At 41.1% G+C, this 23695-nt stretch overlaps 1 protein-coding gene across 1 annotated transcript in view; it reads left to right on the top strand.

Annotated features, from left to right (window-relative positions):
- The window catches only part of GPC6 (glypican 6), a 1223803-nt gene extending 1218495 nt beyond the window's left edge, over positions 1-5308 (top strand). Inside the window, exon 9 of the mRNA XM_062194034.1 lies at positions 992-5308. Within this exon, the coding sequence (XP_062050018.1) occupies positions 992-1194 (203 nt within the window). The 3' untranslated portion in view covers positions 1195-5308. The remainder of the gene's footprint in view (positions 1-991) is intronic.
- The last annotated feature ends 18387 nt before the right edge of the window (positions 5309-23695 follow it).

Raw genomic sequence — 23695 nt, 5'->3', positions numbered from 1 at the left:
GGAGAAATGTAGCATTCACTTTCCCTCTCTTCCCCTTTCCTCATAGAAATGTTTAGGAGCAAGTCATAAGCAAACTGCTGCCTGTTTAAAAAACCCGCAGAATGCTGATCCAGTTCAGAATTAATGCAAATGCTTCAAAACTGGATTTCTGATATTTGTGAATATCCTGCTTTATTAGATAAGAATCTTTTACCATCAAAGTCATTATATTGCTTTCAAGAAGAGAAGGCAGACAAAACTGAAAGGCAGCCCAGTCACTGACTGAAAGACCAGTGCGATCTTTTGGAACGATCGTTGAGACATGACTGGAAAGTATTTTGGAAAATATATGATTGAGATGCGTATTAATAAAAGAAAAATCTTAAAAGCAAAAGAGAAGAAACCAAATTTGTGGCCGCTCTGGGCTTTGGGTAGGGAAGACACAAATCCTTGAGGAGTAAACTAGGGAGCTCTTTTAGGGGTGAGGAATGTTGGAAAATTCGATTCTGGTGATGTTTGTGCACCTTTGTGAATACACTAAAAACCACTGAATTATGACTTTGAATGTGCAAATCTTATGTGAACTGGATCTCAACAGAGCTATTTCTTTTCTTAAAAATAAATGAATAAATCTTTAAAACAAACCTGGTCTAGGGCATTTGGTCTAGGGCTTCAGATGCCACTTAGGACACCTACATCCCCCATCACAGTGCTTGGGTTCAATACCCAACTCCACTCCCACTCCAGGTCCTGCTAACGCAGACCCTGGGAGCCAGCAGTGATGGCTCAAATAGTTGGGTTCCTGCTTGCTTGCTCTCTCTCTCTCTACTTCTCAAAGAAACTTCAAAAGAAAAAGAAAAAGAAAAAAACCATCTGATTGATGGGGTAGGTTGGAGAGCTTTTGCTGGGGAAGAGTTCCCCCACCAGCACCATGCCCAGATCCAGGGTGTTCTTGGCCTTGCCTCTCTCCTGTTTTCCAGTTTAACCACCTTCTTCCGTCTTTCCTCTCCAGGTGATGAATCCAGCGGCTCAGGGAGCGGCAGCGGGTGCATGGATGATGTGTGTCCCACAGAATTTGAGTTTGTCACCACAGAGGCCCCTGCAGCCGATCCCGACCGGAGAGAAGAGGACTCAGCTGCAGCCCAGCTTGGCCACTCCCTGCTCTCCTGGTCCCTGGTCTGCTTGGCCCTGGCACTGCAGAGACTGTGCAGATAATCCTGGGTTTTTGGTCAGATGAAACTGCATTTTAGCTATTTGAATGGCCAACTCACTTCTTTTCTTACACTCTTGGACAATGGACCACGCCACAAAAACTTACCGTTTTCTATGAGAAGAGAGCAGTGCTGCGATCTGCCTCCCTTTTTTTTTTCCCAAAGAATACCGGGTGCCAGACTGAACTGCCTCCTCTTTCCTTCAGCTATCTGTGGGGACTTTGTTTATCCTAGAGAGAATTCTTACTCAAATCTTTCGTACCAGGAGATTTTCTTACCTTCATTTGCTTTTATGCTGCAGAAGTAAAAGAATCTCACGTTGTGAGTGGGTTTTTTTTTTTCCCATTAAAAAAAAAAGGTAGGAAGAATAATTTTCCTTGCAAAATCAGGCCAAACCCCAAGACAACTGCATTTTCAACAAAGAAGCTAACAACAAAGAAACATAAAAGAACTTCAAAGCTATAGGTTTGGCTTTGACAGCCAACTCCCAGTGTAAGCTTTTCTGTAACAAATCAGGTTTACAAAATGCTTATGGGGAGAAAGCTTGAAACTTTTTTTTTAAAATGGTGAAAATACACTGTTGGTCTTGGAGGTGTCATCTTGCACTCTAACCACGTAATACCAAATTGATTTGGAGGTACTGATATTAAATTTAGAATTACATCTTTGAGAGCAAAAATTACTGACTCAGCACCTCTCTCGCACCCTGCCCTATTTCAATTTCAGAAATGGCACCATTTTTCTTAATTCTCTTAATGTATGTCCATTGTATCCAATTGGCACAGATTTTTCCCTTCACCTTCAGTTGCTAGTGGACATCCCCATCAATTCAACCTCCTCAAAGATCTCAACTGAAAAAAACTTCAATGTACAATCCTTGCTTTTGCCACAGGTTTGACATTATTAGATTTTCCACCCCTGTGTTCATCACTCTATCAGAATAAGGGATCTTTTAATGAATTGATAAACAATTAGATCCATAGGTGAGTTTTCATTTTTAATTATTTGCTTTGTGTCAATTGGTTTCTGCATCACAAGGGCATTCTCTTACAAAAAAACTCACAACAAAAAAAAAGTCAAAACAAAAATATATATATATCTAGTACTGACATGGAGATTTCTTTCACTTTTTTAGTCTTAGTATGATCATCTATTTTTATATCTATATATATATATAAAAATCACAGATTTTAACTTCTTAATTCCAAGCTCAGGGTTGACACACCTTTGTAATGAAAATGTTTTGTCAACCAGCTCTTCTTGTTTTGTGCTGCTCGGAGAAGGGAACCCTCCAATGATCTGTGAGCACCAAGAATCAAGAAAGAGAACTTTTTACGTATCTAACTGTCCATTTATTAAAAGTTTGCCAGGGCACACCCTTTCCACATGAGCATGCTTTGTCCTGGGTGCTCCAGACTGTTCTGAGCTCATGGGACAAGCCATGGGCATGCAGTGCTTCACTGCTGACGGAAACTCTACGTGTAAAGAATGTTACTCATGAGAAACCATCACTTACATGTGCAACACGTTTGGCCTAGACTGCTGCTTGGCACTTGGATGAATGACCTAAACTCATGGGGCCAATTTAGAGCCACAGCCTAATCCCTCCACCCCGAAGCCCACCACCACCCCACCCCCAGGTATGCCAAAGCTAGGCCTTATGCTTCTCCTAGCAGAGAGAAAGCAAAATAAACCAAACTGGGGCTTTATGAATACAGCTGACTGTCCACATGTTTCTTGGTTTTTATGATGCATCTGGAGTAAGGAAAAGTATTGTCTCAAGTCACCATAGTATGCCAGTCACGGTTTAATTAACTCACTGACAGTATTGACACGTAAATGGTATTTTTCGATCTCTGTTCTCATCAAAATTAAAATTAGCTATTGATTTAGTCATCACATTTAAGTAGAACACATGTGGCACAATAGTATTAAGTATATTTGAGCACTTTTGCAAAACAAAGTATTTACAAGCATCTATTGCTACTTTATGCCTAACAAAATATAAAATGTAGGATTCTGAGAGACTTTATGGCATCCTTTCATTTAAACTTCTATAGAAGTAACATTTAATATAATTCAGCATTTGTATCTTCAGGAAACCATCTATTTCACTGACAAACTTCAGCTTCCTGTCACCAGTCACACATAAAACATCTATGAAGGACCAATCATTTATGTTGCTCAGTTCATTGTATGTTCAGAAATCAGTATTGTCTTTCTCCAACAATTATACAAATTAAATCAACCTTGATTTTCCAGAATATTTGAGTAGTAAGTCGTATGGCTTTAAACTTCAAATCTTTCTCTTAAGAGATTTCTTCAGTATCTTCTATGACATGGATCAGGATGCCTTGTTTTCCCTAAAGTTTTGTGCATGTGTATGAATACACATTATCCTAATGAATGTGAACCCCTGTTCAGTACACACTAAACACACATATAATATAAAAACGCCTGCTTCATTTCTTTCAACACGTTATCAATATTATTCCTATTGGTGAGATATGGTGATGCATCTGAGCCAGGCAGAGAGCTGAAATGCCTATCAGCAAATGGTGCCACATTAGTCACCCTGCATGGATGTGGTGAAAACGTTATTCAAGTTGTACTTCCTGATGTTGATCATTATCCTAGTTTGTCAGATGATTTGCAGACTAATTTAACAGGAGAATTGTTTTCTATCCCTAAGGAACTTACTACTAGCCCTTTGCAGTGAGTATTTTGGATTCATCCCTCCCCTTACCCGAACTGATTTTTCTCATTTCCGCACAGTGACGGGGAAGCAGTGATGGTCCGTTATTTCTATGCCTGCTCTCATTTGCTCTAACGTCCCCTAAATTCTGTTATCCCATCATAACTTCTGTTATGAGTAGAGAGGAATGGGCTCACTGGAATCTGACGCTAGAAATTGGTGGGTGACGTTCAGAACTGCAAACACTTAGCTTAATGAAGTGCCTCTATTTACATGTTCTTTAGTTATAATATGTATTTTTCTAACAGAAATACACGTCTGTAATTGGTGTATGTGATGCTTTATGTATGTTACAACAAAAGCTAAGCAGAGGCTAAAGTCTTCAGCAGAGAAGAATGAATTGCACATTCACAAAATAAGAGCTGTGTTTATGGTTCTGTATGGAAGAACCACCGTGACAACCTTATCGTAATGAAGGCCATGTCGGCATTGGTGTCCTGATTGTAGCCATCACTGAACATGAGCTCTAGAAATCCGACTCCCTTACAGTGATTTACCCAGATAGCCAACTGTCTCGCCTGCTTTCAATGTAAGGGATAGAAAACAGTATTTTGTTCATGCTACTATGCATCAACAAGCAGTAATTATACAGGCAACATTCTTTAAACCAAACACATTAAAATTATTACTGGATGCAGAACCCTGAGAGTTCATTTATATTCCCTGCTGCAGACATTAGCCTACTTCATTTCTTTTGCCATTACATACATGTTTTGGCTACAGACTGAACACCAACTGAAGTCCCCAAAGAGGAATAAACCTTAGCAAATTCCTGAGTTGTGATTCTTTTATTACTTCTCTTTGCAAGGCTAATTATCAGGTGGTTTGATTAAAGGTAGATGGTTTAGCAAGTATAAAGTTTGCCTCATCCAAAACTTGCAGAAATTCAAACTCATTTTCATTTACTTACAGTAATTAATAGACCTGACTTCTAATTTAAAAAAAAAAAAAAGACAACAGTTTAGCCTCGCCAACAGAAGAGTAAAGGAGATCATGACTTATAAATTTGCAGTACGTTTCTCCTTGGTGGAGCCATTAACCAGTGTTTAGTTTTAGGCCAATTTATGTGATCAGAGTATTGACTTGTACGCATTCTGGAGACTTGCTATATCATGGTTTGCGACAACATGGGCTCAGCTTAGTGTGGGGACATATGGAACTTCATTCAAAGTTGAGTGGAAACTGGAATCCTTGACATTGTCTTGTGATGAGATGCGTCCATGAAAAGACACCTAGGGATGGTGTAACAGTGAAGTCTCTGTGTGCATATACATCATTTATATGCAGGATAAATGTGTGCACCAATCAAACCGAAAATTTTATGTGACTGTCAAACGAATATTATTTGGGTTAAGATTTTTCATTTCTGATTTGGATAGAAAATTGCTATTAATCTTGTATTAAAATAGTTTTTAAAAATCTACCAGTGCCCTTTTTGTATTTTTTAAATTATTGTCACAGTCTAAATTACAGTGCTTTTGAATTCTTTTTGTTTGATATACTTTTGAAGTTTCAATATTAAAAAACAAAACCCATAGACTGAAATAGAGCCACTCACCTAAGTACATCCAGCATTTGAAATAGCAAACTTTTGGAACTTTAGAATATTTAGAGCATTCCAAATGTGTATGTAAAACGCAGTATCTCTCTTCTATTTCTTTTCTACCCCTTCTCCCCTCAAAATTCAGTGCCTTGAGAACTGATGTCAACAAGTAAAATCAGGAAAATATATGTGAAAAAGTAACAATTTCAAAATTCTAATTGCATTGGTTTTTATATTCCTGAAATGCTATACTCTCAAGCATGCTAAATGTTGCATATCCTGCTACAGATTCACTTAACAAATATTTATCAAATTCTTCCTCTGTGTTCATCCTACACTAGATACTGTCACTGACTGTCAAAATCCAGCAGTTGAAAATGATTCATTCTTTAATGCAGCTGATCATAATTACTGCACATACCCATACATCATTTATTCTAAGAATAAACTTCTAAATAAAACAACCCATATAAAGGGATTGAGAATACAGCATTCAGGAACAGGTGTTTGCCACAGCAGATAAGTTGCCAGTTGTGATGCCCACATCCTAAATAGGAGTACCTGGATTCAAGTCCATGCTCCTCTCCCAAATCCAGCTTCCTGCTCATGTAGGTGCTGGTGATGGCTCAAGCAGTTGGGTTCCTACCACTCACGCAAGAGACCTGAATGGATTTATTGGATCCCAGCCAGGGCCAGCTGGGGCCGGGGCCTGCTGGATACATTTGGGAAGTGAACCACTGGATGGGAATTCTCTCTCTCCTCTCTCCAACAGATAATTTTTCCAAGAGTACAGAATATAAATGTAAAACATACTATAATTTACCCTGTTATGATTGTTTTGATTTTTATTAAGAAAAGTGATTTTTTTAAGAAAAGTGATTTCTACAAAACAAAGAACTTTAGGATAATTCTATCCACAAAATGAAAACCAATTTTATTTGGAAGTAAAGGGAAGCCAATTTATTGGGAAAGAAAAACATCCAAATGGTTTTGGAAAACTCAATGAACCCAAAGACACTTTTATCAGGTAACAGCAGTATTTATCTGAATTTGCTCTTCTAGTTAATACAAATACATGTATTAAAAAGATACTTTTAAAAAAACAAGTTATAACATAGTAATGATTGAAGATGAACTGATATTTTGCATCTTGACAGCGAAAGATGAAGTCACAAGTTTATGTCTACAAGAATACACAGTCACAATTGGTTTAGTGAAGTCATATTTCCATGCCATCGACATGTTTATTTTCTGGTATAAACATGTGGCCAAACACATTTTGTTTGCTCACGAATGGGACACACAGTAACCAGGAGGAATTAACTGCCTGCTTTTGTAGCCTCCTTATGAAGTTCATGCTCTTATATACCTTGAAGTGCAAAGCAGAGCAAGAAAAGGGAAATTTTATCCCATGAGGTGTCAAGTTTGTGGAGAAACAAAAAAGGAGATCAGATTCAAGACAAACTGGACTCAAGAGGAAGAACATCTACTTTGAATAAAGTCAACTTCTCTTTAAGAACAAGAACTTGGGATTTTTTAAAATAAAAAATAATGACTGAGTTACACAATTACCCATTCTTTCAAAAGATACATATGAGCAGTTATCTCATGCCAGACAGTTATGTATGCAAAGGCAAGGCACCAAGATTTCTGTTCTCAAACAGACAACACATGGGAGAGCATGATGACTCAGAAATCTGCAGGTGCCGTGAAGGAAATGAAACAAGAAGGAGGAACAGTGACTAGAGAAGACTGTCCGTTAGATTCCTGGTCCAGGAGAGCCTTCTTCCGTGGCAAGTGAACCATGACCTAATGACAGGAAAGGAGAGAGCCAGGAACAGACCTGGAGATACAGATTTCCAGGCAGAGACAAAGCAAATGCAAAGATCTCACACCAGGAATGATCTCCGGTCCTTGGGTGCCTGGAAGCTAGTGCGAGTGGAGTGGTTTGAGATGGATGAATAAGTAAATGGGACAGCCAAGCCAAGCTTACTGATCAAAGAGAAGGTCATTACCACCTGAAGCCAGAACTGTAATGTAACGCAGCCTCTCCTAGCAGCCATGTTGTGAGTATTTACAAGCACCAAAAGCATGAGCTAATGAGGAACTTTATTATCTTTATGTACTTCTAGGCTCTCTATGACATAGGATAATAATGTCCCTTTCATAGTGAATAAAATGAGACACAATGAGATTAATTAACTTGCCCAATCAAACAAAGGAGGCCATGATGGTTCTACTGGAACAAGACAAAAAACTGAGTGCATACAAGAATGATTTTAGTTTGTGTTTTATCACAAACTTGTCTGAATTATACAGGACTTCTCTGAGAATTGGCAACAAGTATGAGAATCGAAATTCACAGACTTTTATTTGCACAGAGGGCATGCATTAAATATTTACTCCCAGAGGAACTGCCATTAATTGTTGTCTATCTTAAAATTTTTCAAAGTTAAAATCCTAAGAAAATAAACAACTGGTTCTGGGTTCTTTTATAAGCACTGAATTGAGTCAAAACTTGATACCTGAACAAGAATACATGTAGAATCTTTCTTCTTCTTTATCAAGGTGGCCTGGACATTACATTCACAGAAAGCTGCTTAACCACAATGCACAGCACAACTCCCCATGACTCTTTTCCACACATTAGCCTTGCCTATAATTTATCCATTCTGATGGTTGAATGGACCCAAAATAGAAATCAAAATTCAACAATCATTCAATTCAAATGGACAACTAGTTTGGCTGTTTTGTTGACAAATGTATGGAAACATCTTGTGTACTGGACATTCAGCCTGGTGGTTGAGATGCCTGTGTCCCATATCAAAGTACAAGGGTTCGAGCCATAGTGCCCACTCCTGACTCTAACTTTCCACTGATTCAAACCTCCAAAGACAGAGTTCAAGTAATTTGGTCCCTGACACTCATGTAGGAGACCTTGATTGAGTTTGAATTCCAGGATCTTGGTTTCATCCCTAGCCCAGTCCTGGCTGCTGTGGGTATTTGGGGAGTGAACCAACAGAAGGAAATTCTCTCTCTGTTCCTCTGCCTCTCTTTTTCTCTGTGTGCATGTGTGTCTACCTTTGCCTCTGAAATAAACTTTTGTAAAAATTGTGTGAAGAATTTTGACTTAAAGATCCAACCCAATGAAAGACCTGGTGATGGATTTCTCAAAGGCTCCTGTGCCTTTCTTCTTCATAGTTAAAGGTCCTTTCACTGTTTTCTGCCTTCAGTGTACCTAGAAGGCATGGGCCGTACCTTCCTGCCATGAGAGAATCAAGTTGTTGATGGCAGGTGTTTCTGTCAAAAGGTGGTCCCTTCAGAGACATTTCAGAAAGGTGAGTGTCTAGTTGTAGAAAGGTTTGCCTACAAAACTCAAAATACTGTTTATTTCTTTTTCTTGACATTTCAGACACTACATTTGTAAAATGAATTTTAACCCTCAGAGAGCTTTCAATTTCATTTGCTCTCATCATGTTCACCACACTTCCAGAAGGCAGGCAAGATTCACTGTGCCTATTGTTTAGATCACAGAAGCTTCTCAGTGGAGCCACCATCTTCTCAGCTTGATTTTGGTTTTTTCTCTCCCATTCTTTTTCTCTCCATCATCCCTGACCTGCCCAAATCCAAAGGACTTGAATATAAGTCATTCTGGTATGTTATCAACTAATTTATGGAAGCAGCCTGGCAGTTCAGCTGCAGAAACCCAGTAACCAGTCCTATAGATAGAATGAAATCCCAACAAACTCCTGAGTCATCTCCAGAGCTAACTCATTTATCCTGAATGATCATATTCTAAGTGTCTATGCTTGAACAATGAGTGTTACTGACACATGAATCACTATATTGATTTTTACTTATCTGAAGCATGGCATGTGAACTTTCCCATGAAGACTGTTTTGATGCAACCAAAAATAAGCTTGGGTTCTAGGTGGGTATTTGTTTTTGAGTGCAAGGGTATTTTTTAATGCAAAGAGAACACTTCACATTGAGTAGTACTTTGTCAGAAAGAGTGCATGTCATGCCAAATGGCAAACAAAATGGTTTTGTAAGAGCAAAAAGTTACTTCCCCTGTATCTGAAAACCTTCTTCCTCTGGAGAAATCTATGATCCTCCCCTCTTTGTGTCTCACAGCAAGATGGAAGTGCTATGGGACTGAACAGGAGGATATGAGCTGAAGAAGGAGAAAAGAATGGAAGTCCTGAGCCATGGAAACACATGATACATTTCCTACACTCATCATCCATTTCTGAACCTCCAATGTGACAGGCTCCTCTCAAAGGGAAGATCTCTATGGATAATATAAAGTAATGTCACTTTATGAAAAATTAAAAATAAAGGTGGCTATGTGGCCTATTGTTAAAGCCACTGTTTGGGACACCCACATCCTATATCAGAGTGCCTATGTTCAAATACCTACTCTGCTCCCAATTCCAGCTCCTGCTGGTTCACCTCCTGGGAGGAGGCAGGTGATGGGTCATATAGTTAGTCGGGTCCCTACCACCCATGTGGCAGACCTGGATTGGGCTCCAGCTCTTGGTTGCAGGAATTTGGCAAGTAAACCAGAGAATGAGAGTCTTCTCATCCTCTACCCACCCCCCACCCCGCAACTCTCAAATAAATACTTAAAAAAAAATAAATTACAGGACCGGCGTTGTGGCACAGTGGGTAAAGCCACAGCCTGCAGTGCTGACATCCTATACGGATTCCAGTTCAAGTCCTGACTGCTCCACTTCCAATCCAGCTCTCCGCTATGGCCTGGGAAAGCAGTAGAAGATGATCCTAGTGCTTGGGCCCCTAAGCCCACATGGAAGACCCAGAAGAAGCTCCTGGCTCCAGATCTGCTCAGCTCCTGCCATTGCAGCCATCTGGGGAGTGAACCAGCAGACAGAAGACCTCTCTCTCCCTCTGCCTCTGCTTCTCTAACTCTGCCTTTCAAATAAATAAATAAATATTCAAAAATAAGTAAATTACAAAGAAATAGTGGTACAATTTACGAACATACTTATCTATTCACTAAGTACAAACGAGAAGTCCCAAATTGTCCTGCTTCCCAGGAAAACCATTAACACCAAAGCTTTCACTATCCATAGCATCTGCAGTTTGAACGATAAATTACATGATCACTGTAGTTATAAATAATGGCTATTTACAGCATCAATTTACAGTCAAATGCATATGGCAGACACCTTATAATTTTTCAAAATAGCTATCTAGCTAAGGAAGTCCTGGGTAATGATTTTTACCACTAACTTTCCTATTTAAATCTACCCTACTTGTTCTATTGGGAGACATTCATCAGAATCAAGAATCTCAAAATAACGCTGATGTTGTCAAGCTTGCTCTAATAATCCCAGCTCACCAACCCCCAGCTCTGAACACCAACCTGATTTCTTCTCAAAATGAACCACACTTGGAACTTGACCCCAGGTAATTGACCCCTTCAGCTGCTCAGCAATTTTGCTGGATACATCAGTGAATGAAATCACTGACAGTCGGTGCTGCCCCGCAAGTTGTACTTTGGTTCCATTTGCTGTTGCTGCAGAGATGTCATTTGAGGCTCGTTTTCTCCATTTGCCAATCTTAGTAGTCCCGGAAGAGCTATAAGTATGTTCTTTCATTTTTTGAGTCACGTGTGTGATTACAGTTTTGACCCCTGGTTGGGGGGTGGCCTTGTATACGAGAGGTCTCGTGTGTTCTGCCCTACCTGGCACACACGACTCAGGATGTGAACATCCAGGGCTACCAATTAATTCCCTCAGTGCTGACTGTAACCCTACCCTTTCTGTTTCATTCAGATGAGCAGACCAGAATGCAAGGAAGTAATGGTATGAACTTATTACAGAATTAATGATGAATCCATTCCAACTTAACAAAAGTCATTCACCAATTTCACTCATTCAGTTATTACTTTTGATGAACTACTCGTAATACTTTTCCAATGTATTCCTACATTAAATTCATAAAACCCCTGTGATGTTCCACTTAACATCTGGGAGGACATGTTCCAAAGAAAGTATAACATAAAAAGTGCCACCTGCTGATAATCAAGTTATAAAAAGATATTCTTAAATTGATGGCCAATGCCAGAAAGGAAATTACTCTTTCATTAAATCACTCAGCCCTTTATAGGGTACTTTAAGATTGCTTTTGTAATATTATCAGATCCTAAAGATATTTTTAAGGATTGGCTGGGCAAAAATATGTACACTTGCACTGTACAAAGGATAGAGATGCAGGTTTCCACTGGAATCTAAAAGATTACATAAGTTGTAAAATCTAGTAAGTAATCTAAATTCTACTCTTTGTTTATTGCTCAGTGCCTTGCCTAACAATTTGTGTTTGGAAAAATATGTAGCTGATAGACATATCCCTTCTCCTTACGTCAAAAATAGCAATACTACTGAAAATAATGAGAAAAACAATAATAACAATACTTAAGACCTGTTCTAGGTCCTTTATTAATTCATCTCATTCTTAAAACATTTAAAAAAAAAAAGGTGCTGTTAGTGTCCAAAATGCACAGGCTCAAGGAACTGAAGCACAGAAGAGTTAAGTGACTCACCCAAGGTCCCACAGAGCTGGGATCAGCAGGTGGGAAAATGTCGAAGCCACCAGAGCTGGAAAAACAGCACGGCTTCCGGAAGAGGGAGACTGCTCTGAATGAATGAAGGCCAAGCACATGCCCTGCTCTGCGGCAGCATAAAGGGAGCAGCGAGGCTCCCTTCTGTAAATAATAACCTAGTGTAGGCTCCATGGCAAGTAAAGTGCATGAAAAATAGCCAGTGATCATCTCATTTCCATGTACACTCTCCTCTACCAAGATTTTAAAAACTGTTTCCTGATGTGCCCTGGGGCCTGGGGAGAATACATAGCTCTAGGAGGATATACATAAAGCCATATGTGGATGTACATAAATATATATGGTTTAGAATCATTGGAGACCTGTACCACCCCCTGCGCCAAAGAAACAAACAGGGCAAAATATCGACTAGCCAAGTTCTCGTTCAAGCCGAGGGCCCTGATGACACCCAGACAAACCACAGCGGCCTTGTGCTGACTGTTTATGAGATCATCTAACCTCCTGACTGAATTACAGCTTTATAATCATATTCTCTCTATTTATTTCTCTGTGTGCGGCACTCCATTATCCAGAGTGCTGCCAGCAAACACATTCCCAGCTCCTGAATTACCCTCATCACAATTCCTTTCTTACTCAGCCTGATCTGGACTCGGGCTGGGGGAAGAAGCAGAGGGTTAAGGGGGTCTGATGCCTCTGTGAGAGCTAGAAGGGGGTGCTTGACATTTCCGCTGCACTCTCAACTGGCACCACGTCCCACTCGCCTTCCACTCTGCCTGAAGCCCTTATTAACCCAGCATGGAATATGGCAATTTCCCAAGCCATGGTCATTAAAGTAAATATCATTTCTCCCCATAAGTCTCCCTTTAGCTGCTGTGTTTCTCATGCTTGTTTAGCTCATCATGTTTCATGTCAAATATGTTATTAGAGACAGACTTCAGAAATCACCAGGCTAGACTGCGCAAGGTGCTATTCCCATCCATCAGGGGAAGGAGACAGACCAGAGGGATTTTGTGCATCGTACTTGCTTTACATTCATTAGCGTTTCTTGCTGAGCCTGGCTTTTCCACAGATATTGAAGACTGAGCTGACTAATGACTCTCTATTAACGCCAACTCACGTCAGGTGATTATGCTCCTTTGGAAAGTACTTAATAAATACTATTAAAAGATTTTGCTTTACAGCGACGGCAGTCATGCCATATGTGATATTGTGTTAGCAGACAAAGGCAGGCTTGAAAAGCTTTCAAGGTAACATTTAAAAGTAATTCTTTGTTACATTGCCTAGCGAGATGCCTAGCGAGATGCCCCAGAAGCACTCAGAACAAAGAAGAGGCTGAGTTCAGATAAAGAATGCACTACCAGATGGAGATAGTAATTACCCTCTCCCCAAACTCAGATTATATTTACCCTGCCTTTTGCCTACAAAGTTGACAACATAGTATCTGGCTTTTCAACTGGAGTTCACCATTTCATTTTTCCTGCTGGCACACATCCATACATGGGTGCTATTATTAACAGCATAAGACAAGGATATTTCGCTTTCAAGATGGCGGAATAGGAAGGGAGCACATTGATAGTTCAGCAAGACACACAGGTTAATAAAAGTGGAGATACTGCAGGGTCAAGGAAGAGTAGGGGAAGAAACAGCAGCAGAAACTCTTCCGGAATTCACAGTGGACCTGCGTGGAGAGCGTGGGAGCCCAAGTTCGGGACACCAGCGGCAGACTCAACGCACCAGCGCTGGAACCCGAGGTGAGCCGAACCTCCATAGCCCGAGACACCAGCGGGCAAGCAGAAAGAGGAGGCTAGAGGGAACGAGGCTTGAAACTCCGTGGGGAAAAGTTCACCAGGCTAACTAGAAGAGAGAGAGGAAAAAAAAAAAAAGTGACCGATATGGACACGAGTTTCTCTCTTCTCTCTCTCCGCTCACCCCTCAAAGGCGAGCAAGACAAAGAGCAGGCACCATTTTGGACATACGTCATAAGCAGGGCGACCTCAGGTCTGCACCGGCCCTGAGCCTAGCAGAAAAACCTGACTCTGGGGAGAGGGGTGAAATAACAGGAGATTAGGATCTAACTTGGCAATCCAGTGGGAGACTGCAGGAGAATTGGAGCCCACACCGAGGGCAGCAGAGACTCCCTGTGTGGTCCTTGGGAAAGAGCTTCTGATCTCTGGTTCCTGTGGGTATATCATTTGCCTGCTAACTACCTCCAATTACGTTCAGCGGTGCGGAATTACTTCCCTTTTGAATCAAAAAAAAAAAAAGAGAGAGAGAGAGATTTACCACGCCTAACCTGGGAGTGTCATCTTTGACACACCCTCATTCCTGAGGAACCAAACACAGCTCTCAGGCCACACTTATCTCAAGCCTCTAAGGCTCCACTGAAAGCAGACAGTCCACTTAATATAGAGCCATAGTGTAACAAGAAAAAACACCACAGTGAAGAAACCAAATATCTCCAACATGCCATACAACAAACGCAAAAACCGAGGTAACAAGAACAAGGAAGACACTATGACGCCCCCAAATGAAAAAGACACCCCAATTCAAGATTATGAAGATAATGAGATAGAAGAAATGCAAGAAGATGATCTCAAAAAATTGATAAGAACATTAAGAAGTTCTCAAAAACTAATTCTTGAACTACAGAAATCATTAATGGACAAGATAGAACATCTCTCTCGTGAAAATGAAATATTAAGGAGGAATCAAAATGAAATGAAACAACTAGTAGAACATGAAACTGTGATAGTGACAAAAAACCACAATGAAATGAAGAACTCAATAGATCAAATGACAAACACATTAGAGAGCCTTAAAAACAGAATGGGCAAAGCAGAAGAGAGAATATCAGACTTCGAAGACAGAGAACAGGAAAGGAAACAGGCAAACCAAAGAAAAGAAGAAGAAATTAGAAATCTAAAAAATATTGTCAGGAATCTACAGGATACTATTAAAAAACCTAATATTCGGGTTCTAGGAGTTCCTGAAGGCATGGAGAGGGAGAAAGGATTAGAAGGCATTTTCAGTGGGATACTAGCAGAAAATTTCCCAGGTTTGGAGAAGGACAGAGGCATCTTAGTACAGGAAGCTTATAGAACCCCTAATAAACATGACCAAAAGAGATCCTCACCACGACACATTGTAATCAAACTCACCACAGTGAAACATAAAGAAAAGATTCTAAAAGGTGCAAGAGAGAAACGCCAGATGACTCTCAGAGGATCTCCAATTAGACTCACAGCAGACTTCTCATCAGAAACCCTACAAGCTAGAAGGGAATGGCGAGACATAGCCCAGGTACTAAGAGAGAAAAACTGCCAGCCCAGAATATTATATCCTGCAAAGCTCTCATTTGTGAATGAAGGTGAAATTAAGACTTTTCATAGCAAACAGAAACTGAAAGAATTTGTTGCCACTCATCCTGCCCTGCAAAAGATGCTTAAAGATGTCTTACACACAGAAACACAGAAACATGGTCACCAATATGAAAGAAGGTAAAGGAAGGAAACCTCACAGCAAAAGATCACAGGAAGCTCAATTTCTCTTTGCCATAGAATTAAACTCTGATGCTCTGTTAAAGCAATGTGTTAAAGTAATCTAAAAACAAAAAGCAATTCAAATCAATTGGCAATCTACAAAAAGAGTTAAAGAATTTAAAAGCTATTATTAAAATTGCTATATTGGTCTACTATGCTATGTTATATGTGTGTACATATTGTATGTCCACATAGGAAATTTTATTAAGAGTTTTATTTTAAATGGCTTATAGATAAGATTGTCCATAAATTTAAGCTGCTAAAATCAATCAAAGATACATTTTAATTTGTGGGACCTGAATCTGTGTATCATATGTTTTAAACTTGTTGGTAGAAAGAAACTAAAAACATTTTAGATGGTTGTGCTTAAGTTTACTGGCTAAACAAACTACACCATGTTAGATATTTAAGAGGTGTTTTCAAATACATGATTCTTAAAATTTATAGAAGGCACTGGACCTTCTGGTAAATGTTTTCTTAAGTTGTTATCTAATGGTTGAAACGGTTTGCTAAGTATTCATGTAATATTGCTATTGTCAGCAAGCGATCTAGGACTTGCTCCCTCATTTCTCTATTCTAAGCCCAACTTATACTTTCATTTCTCTATTCGCTTCAAGGTAGGAAACTAATTCTATTATGAAGGAATCTGTAGGACGCACAATTTAATCTTTAGACCTTATAAAAGAGATGGCTAACATTTTTCTGTAATAGCATAGCCAAAATAAGAACTTAAATAATAATCTCATAGCTAGATTCACTTCACCATCAGCGAAGTATACAGTAAGTAGAAAAAACCTCCCTTTCAGACAAAAGGGAAAGAAAGTTTTAAAGTGAGAATATAATTTTCCTCATGGGCATTGTCTACCTTAGAAAAACTACTACAGAACATGCCTGTGACTATAGACTTGTAGTTCAGGCCACCGAAGATTAGAGATGGGATATGGGCACTCCCTTGACTTGCATCCTCTGGTCTGCTTTAACACAAACCAAGAGGAAAAGAAAGCTAGGCATCAGAAGCAATGGGTGGCAGGCCTATTAATGGCTGATCTGTACAGTGATCTGCCCTCAAGGAGACCCAACAGGCCAGTCCACTGCAGTGGCTTCAATGTGGTAAGCATGGGCTTCAGCAGAAGTCAGCTTGTGAAGAGCCCTGGCAGCTCTGCCAAGAGTTGGATCACTGGAAATGGACCTGCCCTGGAGTCGAAGGATGCCCAGGTCAGAGCCACAGATCTTATTGGCTCTAAGCTGAAAAGCCCTTCACTCAGCCCAACTTCCAAAGTGACCACTGCAGCTGAGGGGATGGTCAAATAGGGTCAGCAACATTGCAGGCAGAACTGTAAATTTCTTGTCAGAGATGCCCCCTGCCTTGACCTGGCCAGCTCTCCTCCCAGGCCAGCCAAGTAATGAAAGTCAACAGAGTGCCTTCCCCTAGGAGGTTCACACCTCCCTTAGGATATACCCCATGTGAAGAGATAGATAGGTCTGGGCCTCTTAACTTACAAGGCCTAAAGCCCACTGGATTATTATCAAGCCCCTTCTATCAGGTTCTATTTGCCTCTCAATCAGAAAACTTAATTGTAGCTTAGTCAGCACCTTTCTTAGCACATCTAATAATGACTCTGTTCTTTGTTCTAGACCCTGTCTAGCACACTTGGGCCCCATTCCTTTGTAATCATAACCTCTACTCTACCACCAATGGCTCTACTCCCAACCTGTGTGTACTGATGGTCCTCTTCCCCACTTAATGCTGTATAATTGTTCAAACCTGGTCAATGCCACTCTTAGAATCATTGGTTACTATCCTCACTCTGTCTTTTATGACCTTGTCTAAATATGATCAGAGTCGGCAAACTTGGAAGGCTTCCATAGCCTTGGCAACTCATGACGACAGCCTAGGGTGGTTACTGGCGCCATAGAGTGTCAATTTGTTGGGTCAACAACAGGAGCCACTGTGCACTTGCTCCTCATGTGGGATCTCTGTCCTTAATGTGCTGTACATTTTGATTTAATGCTATAACTAGTACTCAAACAGTATGTTTCACTTTGTGTTTCTATGTGGGTGCAAACTGTTGAAATCTTTATACTAAATTGATCTTCTGTATATAAAGAGAATTGAAAATGAATCTTGATGTGAATGGAAGGGGAGAGGGAGCGGGAGAGGGGAGGGTTGTGGGTGAGAGGGAAGTTATGGGAGGGGGAAGCCATTGTAATCCATAAGCTGTACACTGGAAATTTATATTCATTAAATAAAAGTTAAAAAAAAAAGACAAGGATATTTCAGTCATGCTGTTACACCTACTGCCTGATATAGATCATAAAGGACAAGAATAAAATTTAATTTGCAATAACTCTTTGGAGCAGAGTAATAGTTGCCCAGCAATTCTTTGTCAGAGCATCTTGGCTTTTCATTAAGTCGTCAGCCACTAACTTCTTTTCAACGCCAGCTGAAGCAGCCAGAGGACACTGGAGAGCTCTATAAAAGGCATTCTCACAATCTTCAAGTCCATGAAAAGACTCTTTAGCATCTGTCAAAATATTTTCTCCCTCTAATCTGCCTAAAACTAATAGGGAGAAAATGCAGAGATGTTTCTTAATTAAGCAATAAGAAATGGTGAATGGTGGTCCATGCTGATTTAATCACAGTTGCAAAGCATGAACAAAGGAAAAGAGTTAAGTACCCCAAAACCTCAGCCATCCGATTCCTTCTCAATGTGACTTATGGCTACTACTGAGAAGCATTTTCTTATTTCAAAATGAGAAGATCCACATGTGAAGAAGCCTCAGTTCAAGGGACAGTCATGGTTATGAGTAATACAGAAAAAAGGAAAAAATAAATAAAAAGCAGATTCCCCCCTTTTGGTCTGAAAAGGCGATAAAGGACGGAGGCATGGGACTATCCCAAGGAAAGGAGGCTCTTGCTTCTGCCCTGGGGGTGGCCTGCTGAGCTACCTCCTTGACCAAGCAGGTGTTGCAGGTCTAAGTCCACGGAGAAGGTGCCAGCTAGGACTAAGGAGCATGGGCTGGCTCCACCTCAAGGATTTCCCATAGAATTCCAAAGTACTTGTTCAGCACACAGCTGGTAGCGAAAATGGTCTGAGAGCAGAAATCCCTTCCTCCAAGCCAAACTGCAACCCTCTTATAAGAAACAACTGTAAAAGTGAGCACCTCAATCCCTAACCCATGACCTAGTTTTCATTTTCAAAGCTGGACTTAGAGTCCCTACAAACACTTTACTAGTAAATCATGGGAGCATGGCAGACAAGTATCTCACTAAAACATGCCATCCGTTCAGGCAATCGTCCCAGGAGTTTTCCTGTTGTATTCTCAAACCTCACAGCAACAATGGCATTTTTTTCCCTAACAGTCTTTTATACTGTGCTTCTCACTTCTGTGAAAAATGCACTCATGACCTAACTTTATGAAATGGCTTGTCAACAATAAGTACAACGGCAACAACAAGAAACTTATCTGCTCTGTCATTGCCAATGTCATCTGAAGGAGATCAGAATATATGACCCCAAAATATGCCACTTTGATATGAGGATTATTTTGAGCCAATGACAACTGAGCAACAGCAGAACCAAAAATCGATGCCCTCCCCCTTTCTCAAAACAGGACATAAATTTCCCATTATAAAGATCACACATGTTTCCATTTGTGAAGGCGTCCCCCCTCCAGAAGGAGGGAAATGCTCTTTTCTAACAATCTTGTTAAACCAGCCTCCTCGACACACATTTCCCAGTACCTTCCCACAGTTTTCCACTCCTGGGAGCTCAGTCCCACCTTTCTTTATCTAGTCGCTTCTCCAAGCTTTATCTCCTTTTTAGGATGCTATAAAAGCTCCAAATTCTATCCACTCCTTTGACTTCCTCATCACTGACTTCTTCCACATGTATGCACATGGCAGGTGTAAATGCACTATTCCATTTTCCTGTTAACCTGTCTTTTGTCAGCTTAATTGATAGGCCCCAGCCACAGAAGTCAAGAGGGTAGAAGAAAAGTATTTTCCTCCCTCACACATTCTTGTAAGAATTGTATAGAATAAGCGCACTATGCTACATCTTTTCATTTCTGATGGTTTGAAACACTACATTAAATGCCAAAATTAATTTATATGCCAGTATATATTATTACATACCAGTATTAGAGTGCCCCAAGATGGCTGGACAGGGAACAGACATGCTGATTTTGACCATGGGAGGAGCTGCATTCCCAGGGGGCTGTTGGAGAGAAGTCTGCAGTGGAAAGTCTTCAGGAAGAAGACACCGTGGAGTGGTGGAGATGGCGCAGTCTCTCAGCAGTGAGGGGGACACCACAGCACTGAGTAGCACACAGACACTACCACAGCCAGAGGCTGGAGGGGAGGCCATCTTCGTGGAATGAGGTCAAAGCTGCAGCAGCCAAGTCACTGATGATACTGCCTGACTGAGGACCTCACAGATCCCACTGACTCTGAGTCTGGCCTGTAGAGCCAGTTGGCGGAGAGGGAACCAGGGTGCTCACCAAATCCTATGAAGCGAGAGCACCTTGCTTTCTTCCCATCCCCTGGAAAGGGAGCCAGGCAGCCAGCAGGGAGGAAGCAACATCTTAATAAGGCAAGCAGAGGCTGCTGCCGCTGCACCACTAGGAGATCTTATCAGAGGGATAAATTCGTGGTCCCCTCACTGACTTTCAGTCTGGCCTGGAGGGTTGCAGGGCGCTGAGGTGGGGCGTGCCCACTTAGGCCTGTGAAGCACTCTCCACCCCCCCACTCTATCCAAGTTTTCAGACTCGATTGGACAAGGCAAAGCATTGATCAGCTTCTATAAGGGAGACAGGGGAGGCTTGTGGAGCTATGAGTGGGTCTCCTGCTCCCTGTGACTATGGGAGCTGCCCTATGCACTACAGCTGTGGGAATTCTTGTGTGATGGGGTGTATGGTGTAGCCAGGTCTTCAGGCAATCACTGTCTCTGGGTTCACAGGCTCAAAGTTCCTGAGTGCCCGGGATGGGTCATCACGGTAGGTTCCATGCTCACACTGAGGACTGCACAAATCCTTTGGGCAGATCCTGTGCCTGCATGGATGAGATGTGTAGCCACTGTGAGCTCACCAGACCCTTGGCAGAGAGGGGGTGAGGCTGTGATCATGCCAGCCTGTGCAATGATACCTCCCCCCTGCTAACAACCGAGATCTACCACGCCCAACTCGGGTGTCACTCCAGACTCTTGCCCCACCCTAGAGCTCTGGCCAGTTCCTTGGCCCCACCCAGCACACATGTCTGCATATCCACCAAAGGAGCAGACACTCCACTAAGCCACAGAAGTATATTTCAAAGACAAAAGCCCTCAGAAGAAAAAAATTAGTGTTTCCACAAGTGTCTAAAAATAAACATAGAAATACAAGAAAAATGAACAACATGACTTCCCAAAAGGAACACAACCCACTTCAATAAGAATGTGAAAACAAAGAGGCTGACGAAATGCCTGAAAAGAATTTCAAAAGAATGACTGTAAGATCACTCAAAAACAGAGAAGCAAACACATGAGTTAAATACATCCATACGTGACAGGGACGAGAAATGCTGTCACGGGCCAGAGAGTGAAGAGAAATCAAACTGATATATTAGAAATGATGACTTCAATAAGTCAAACAGAACAATAAAAAGCCTTAATAACAGTCTTAGTGGCAGAGGAAAGAATATCTGAGCTAGAAGACAAATCCTTGGAAACATCTCTGAAAAAAGAAAAACTTAGAAAAACCAGAAGGCATACTATCAAACAACCAAACATACATGTCTTGTTTCTGAAGGAGTGGAAACAGAGATTATGTTAGAAGACCTATTTGGCAAATAATAGCAGAAAACTTCCTTAATTGAGAGAGAGAGATGTCCAAGTACACAAGGAATATAGAACTCCTTACAGACATGACCAGAAAAGATCTTTACCACGACACACTGTAGTTAAATGTTTAAAAGTAAAATGTTCAAAAGTAAAAGATAAAGAGAAGATTCTAGGGGCTGCCCCACTTCTGAACCAGCTCCCTGCAAATGTACCTGGGAAAGCAACAGCAGATGACTCAAGTGCTTGGGCCCCTGGACCCACATGGGAGAGTGGATGAAGCTCCTGGTTCCTGACTTCAGATTGGCCCAGCTCCAGCCCTTGGGACCATTTGGGGAGTGCACCAGCGGACAAACGATCTTTCCCCCTGCCTTTCAAATAAATAAATAAATTTGTAAAAAAATTAATAACTGGGGCAGTGCCTCTGGTTTACCTGAGGCTTGCAACATAGGCATCCCATATGAGAGCCATTTGAATACTAGTTGCTGCACTTCCCATTCAGCTCCCTGCTAATGCACCTGGGAGAGCAGTGGAAGATGGTCCAAGTCCTTGAGCCCCTGCCATCCGTATGGAAGACACAGATGCAGTTCCTGCTTCCTGGCTTCAGCCTGACTCAGCCCTGGCCTTTGCAGCTTTGGGAAGCAAAATCAGCAGATGGAATATTTCTTTCTGGCTCTTTCTGTAACTCTTTCAAGTAAATAAGTACATCTTTCTTTAAAAAAAAAAAGTTATGTAACTATTGTTTTTTTTTTTTGCCTTTTCACTATTCTGTTGCTCGTTAATCTCAGATTCCATATTTTCAAAGTCACCTATTTGCTAAGACTTACGTGTAACCTCCACATCAATACACGCAGTGCTTTCAACATCACTTATAGATGTGTGTCTGCAGAGGGCAGTGAATTTGAATCACTTTAGGCTCCTAGTCCAGTGGAAGTTCAGCAAGGTGATGCTCTTCCTCCTTATTTCCATGCTTATCCTAAACAAGTGTACTTTTCATGGTCTATTTAGTCTATTTCACATTTTCATGCTTTTTGTTGTCCTTGATGTTACTGTTTAAGATAACCCCTCCCAGGAGTACTGCTGAGGGACCATCCTAGTGTTGCTAAACTGAAGGAGTCTGTGCTGTGTTCAACAGAGAAGACAATACAGGCTAGATAAACTTCGCTCATGCATTTTATAAGTTCTTGGTGGTGAAGTCAATGTTAATGAGTCAATATATGTAATGTCTCTAAATAGAAACATTAAACCAAACAAACATTTGGTTGATAAAAATATCATGACCTCGGGGCAGACATTGTGGTGCAGGTTAAGCTGATGCTTGGGATGCAGGCCTCCCATGTTGTAGTGCCTGGGATTGATCCCTGCCTTTGCTTCTGACCCAGATTCCTGATAGTGCACAGTGGGTGATGGCTCAATATTTGAGTCCCTGCCACCCAAGTGGGAGACACAGATGGAGTCCCTGGTTCCTGGCTTCTGCCTGGCCCAGCCCTGGCAGTTGCCAACTTTGTATTATTATTGCATTACGACCAGACGTGCGTGGGGACCTAGCTCTGTACTTGCCGTGGAGATGATAATCCAGTATTTGTTAATTCTGTATTGACTGTGACTTTATAGATTATAGCTGCCATGAATAATGAGAATCAACTCTATCATCAAAATGGTTTGCTTCGTGTTCTCCTCTACTCATCAGATTATAAACCAAAACCAGCAGCATTTGCAGTGCTCTTGAAATTAATTGCAATCATTTTAAAGGAGCTGCCTTCTCCAGTCTCCTACTTCTCATCTTAGGTTGCAGACTTTTTTCAGAAAGCCCTCTGATCTCAGCCAGAACTGGACTCTCTACAGCAACCTTCCCCCTCCATATTTGTGACCTTCTGATGTCAACAGATGAGGCTGACTGAGCACAGAGGAGCTTAGCCTGTGGGTTCTGACAGCTTTGGTCCTGCCCAAACCCCGAGGGCTGAGAAAATCAGTATCTTAGCCTGCCTATCAATCTGCTCTAAGGAATAAGAGGGAGTGAAGTGGTTTCTCCTAAAAAATACTTGGGAGTATTCTAGACTTATGTTAGCCTGGGGACTCCATGAATGTCAGATATGCCTTTATAGCATGGAAAGAATTCTAATATCAGTCTTAGTCAATACTGCCCAACAACAGAACAAAATAACTTCCCAGGATGACTAAAAATGAAAATGTGGGGTTCCTTGTGCAGGAAAAGTACAGTTATAGGTAGGCATGACCTTCCTCAACTCATCATTTTTAGGGGAGGGGA

The sequence above is a fragment of the Lepus europaeus genome, chromosome 6 (genome assembly GCF_033115175.1).
Source record: "Lepus europaeus isolate LE1 chromosome 6, mLepTim1.pri, whole genome shotgun sequence".
NCBI classification, from domain to species: Eukaryota; Metazoa; Chordata; class Mammalia; order Lagomorpha; family Leporidae; genus Lepus; species Lepus europaeus.
Note: the sequence above shows the minus strand (reverse complement) of the source record. Positions and strands in the feature narration are given on the sequence as shown.